This window comes from Phyllostomus hastatus, unplaced genomic scaffold (assembly GCF_019186645.2).
Source record: "Phyllostomus hastatus isolate PE091 unplaced genomic scaffold, TTU_PhHast_1.1 phas_scaffold_177, whole genome shotgun sequence".
NCBI lineage: Eukaryota > Metazoa > Chordata > Mammalia > Chiroptera > Phyllostomidae > Phyllostomus > Phyllostomus hastatus.
Window position 1 is genome coordinate 1,478,423 of NW_025334012.1, and position 4,054 is coordinate 1,482,476.

General features: G+C 44.9%; 1 protein-coding gene across 1 annotated transcript; it reads left to right on the forward strand.

Annotated features, from left to right (window-relative positions):
- Positions 1–2,487: 2,487 nt before the first annotated feature.
- Positions 2,488–3,441, forward strand: LOC123831528 (olfactory receptor 6Q1). The gene has a single exon (XM_045858417.1). The coding sequence runs from the start codon at positions 2,488–2,490 to the stop codon at positions 3,439–3,441; it is 954 nt and encodes a 317-aa protein (XP_045714373.1).
- The last annotated feature ends 613 nt before the right edge of the window (positions 3,442–4,054 follow it).

A 4,054-nucleotide genomic window follows, 5' to 3' on the forward strand; every position in this document is an offset into this window, starting at 1 on the left:
GAGTCACAGCTGAAGGGACAAGTAACATTTAGGAATAATAGCAGTGATTCATGGGTGAGGCAGCCCAGCTAGTAAATTGCAGAGCCAGGGTTTGATGCCAGGTCTGTTAGACTCTGAATCTCATGCTTTTAATACTATGAAGAAGAATGAACATTTCAGATAACTTTACTACAAGAACTTGATTGTGTCTATAACTCAGCGTCAAGTCAGGCTTCTACAGCAGTGAGAGCCTCTGCAAGGAAGGGCATCTCGGAAGAGTGAGCATTCTTCCCCAGCTGCTATGTTGTAAGCCAAATTGCTAAGGGGAGAAATGTGCAGGAATTGTGCCCTGAAGCTTCCTGGAACCAACAGAACCGTGAAACATCTGGGGCTGCAATGCAATTAACTTGGCCAGGAAGCCAGTGTTTATAGACCGGTCACTGGGGGGATGTTGGGGCCTGCAACTCGGCGTGGTAGGGACACGTACAGGAATCCGAAGTTGTTGACCTTTTCCATTTCTGACTTGGTATCTCTGCATGCTTTTATTGACAGGAAATCATGGAATGTTGAAGCCAGAGGGAATCTGTTTAATAATTTTTTGGGGGAAAGAGCAAGGGTTTTAGATTCTAACAAACTTGGATTCAAATTTCAGTTCAGGCATTTTGGACTGTAGGAAAAACACTTTCCTCTATAGGGTCAGAGATGTTGAATAATTTGCCCGGGGTTACAGAATCGGTACATGTAATTGCTCTAGTTATCTAATACTGCTTAACAAGCCACTCCAAAATTTAGTGGCTTACAAATCTGTAATTTGGGGAGGGCTCTGTGTTATCTGGGCCAGCTTGACAGGGGGCAGGGAGACCTGTTTCTCAGATGGCTCATTCACCTGGCTGGCACGTTGGTGCTATCAGTGGGCGCTCAGCCAGGGCTGAGGGCTGTGACCCTTAGCCTCTCCTTCGGGGCCTTTCCGAGAGCTCCCTGGACTTCCTCCCACCATGGTGGCTGGGTTCCAAGAAGCAGGAAAAGTGAACTGTTTCTTAGGGCCTGGGTCCGGAAGCCAGCACAGCGTCACTGTCATCTTGTTCCGTTGTCAAGCAGTCACAAAGCCCAGATTCCAGGAGAGATTCCAGGAGAGTGGTCGTAGACCTCACTTTTTCATGGGAAAAGTGTCAAAAAATTTTAGGCTTTGTTTTAAATCTACCACAGTAATGGGGCCATTATGTTCTTTCATTGAATGCTAAAATAAGGTAGTTAACCTTTTGGATCTCTTTTTGTATTATCTATTTTTTTTGACTTTCTTTTTTTTAAAATTTTAATCATTATTCAAATACAGTTTTCTCCTTTTTACTCCCAATCCAGTCCCCCTCCCCACCCTCCCCACTTCCCTCCCATTACCACCCTCCCCTTAGTTTATGACCATGTGTCCTTTAAGTTTGTTCCTGTGAACCCTGTATTATCTATTTTTTAAAATTACTTTATTGTTGTTCAATTACAGTTGTCTGCATTTTCTCCCCTCCTCCTACTCCCCCCAACTGCATTATATATTTTTAAAAATATGAGATTATTTAGTGATTCACCCATGGTCACATATTTTAAGTGGATGTTGGAGCTTGCATTCAAACTTAGTCCTGCAGAGGCTATCTCTTAATAGCTCGACTCACTGTCCATGCCTAGAGATCATGACCATCAGCACTCCATGCTCTGCTTGCAACAACCTCCCGAACCTTCCTGCCTCCCACCTCATTCCTTCTCAAGGGCAGAAAGCATAGCTCTGTTCCCTTGCTGAGAACTCTTCAAGGCTCTCTGTTTTCTATTGCACTTAGACTGAAGCTTTGTCTCTTCTCTTAACTTGGTTACTATTCTTTATGATGTCCCAGGCTATTCCTCAAGCACGATAATCATAATCTTCCCTTCACACTCTATCCCAGGAGAGCCACATGTCAATTTTCCCTAATATTCATTGACCCAAACATGATGCTAAATGCTTTAGAGGGACTACCCAGTTTAAATTTTTACACCTTTTTAGTTGGGGTTTTTGCATTTGAAGCCACGTGTGCTTGATTAGCAAGCCAGTCTCCTAACGTCTGTGGTAAACTAGAACTGCTGGAAGTTTCCCCAGTATGCAAGTTCTCTCTGGCGTCTGAGACTTTACACTTATGTCATCTCTACATCACTATCTTGATCTCAGCACTTATACTTATTTTTCAGGTTCCAGTTTAGACAGCCCTTTCTCCAGGAAGATTTCTCTGATTCCTCAAAACTGGTCGAGCTTCCTCTTTATTTCCTCCCACAATATCCTGTCTTATGGCTATCTAGAACTTTTCATTTTTGTACTGAGATTGTCTATTTTCTTGTGGTCCTAAAAGACTATAAATTCTTTGGGGGTTTTGTCTTAACCTCACTTTCCTCTTCTGAAGTGGAAGATATTTCAGTCCCACATCCTCACAGGTTCTCCTTCAGTCATCATTATCTGCAAGACTATGAGACTCCTGAGCTCTCAATCCCAATATGCAGTCCTATACCCCAAACTTGACCCATGTAACAGAGTTTGTCATGCTGGGTTTTGCTGGGGTGTATGAAGCACGCTTCTTCTTCTTTACACTCTTCCTCATCATGTACCTGATTACCTTGGTGGAGAACCTGGCCATCATCCTGGTGGTGAGTTTGGACCATCGGCTACGAAGACCCATGTACTTCTTCTTGAGGCACTTGTCCTGCCTTGAAATTGGGTATACCTCAGTCACTGTGCCCAAGATGCTGGCTGGTTTTATCGGGGGAGATGGGGACAAGAGTATCTCCTATGCTGGTTGCCTTTCCCAGCTCTTCATCTTCACCTTCCTTGGGGCAACTGAATGTTTCCTGCTGGCTGCCATGGCCTATGACCGCTATGTGGCCATTTGTATGCCTCTCCGATATGGGGCCTTGGTGTCCTGGGGCACCTGCATCCGCCTGGCTGGTGCTTGTTGGCTGGCAGGCTTCCTCACACCCATGTTGCCCATCTACCTCATGTCCCAGCTGACATTTTGTGGCTCCAATGTCATCGACCACTTCTTCTGTGATGCTTCACCTCTGCTAGCCTTGTCCTGCTCAGATGTCACCCTGAAGGAGACCGCTGACTTCCTGGTCTCTCTGGCTGTGCTCCTGACCTCCTCTGCAGTAATTGCTGTGTCCTATGGCAATATTGTCTGGACGCTGCTACATATCCGTTCAGCGGCTGAGCGCAGGAAGGCCTTCTCCACTTGTGCAGCTCACCTGACTGTGGTGAGCCTCTTCTACGGCACTCTTTTCTTTATGTATGTCCGGACGAAAGTGGCCTCCTCCATCAACTTCAACAAGGTGGTGTCTGTCTTCTACTCCATTGTCACACCAATGCTCAACCCCCTCATCTACAGTCTTCGAAACAAGGAGGTGAAGGAAGCTCTGAGCAGAGCATTTTCCCTCAAGTCTTGGAAAGGCCAGTGATGGGGCAGTGAGGTCCAGATCCCTTTCTCTTTAGAAAGAAGGTGGTGAGGACTATGGTATGGGGCAGTGGCCTGGGCAGTCAGGAGTTGTGGACTGTGTATTACTTAAAGTAAAATGCTAATCTGCTCTAACAGGAGAAACCTAACTGTAATGCAGCTTTAAGAATAAAGGAGGTTTTTCTGTTTCCTGATGGAATCAAAGGTGAATGCTCTCAGTTGGTGGGTGGCTCTGATCAACAGCATATAAGGATCCAAGCTTCTTCCCTCTTGTGGGCCCATGGGCCAAATGCAGATCAACCTTGTTTTTAATGACCTTTGAGATAAGAATGGTTTTTGTACTTTAAAATTGTGGAAAACCAATTAAAAGTAGAATTATAGTTCATGATACATAAATATTTTACAAAATTAAAATCTCAGTGTCCATAACTAGTTTTTATTAGAACATGGCCACATCATACAAATTGTCTCTGTGTTTGTGCTACAATGGCAGAGTTGAGTTGTCGTGACAGAGACCATTTGCTAACCTCCAACCTAGAGCTGTCTTGTAATTTGCATGGTCAACACTGGATTCCAGTGGTTGGGGAGGATGGAGCATGGAGCTGACATACACTGTG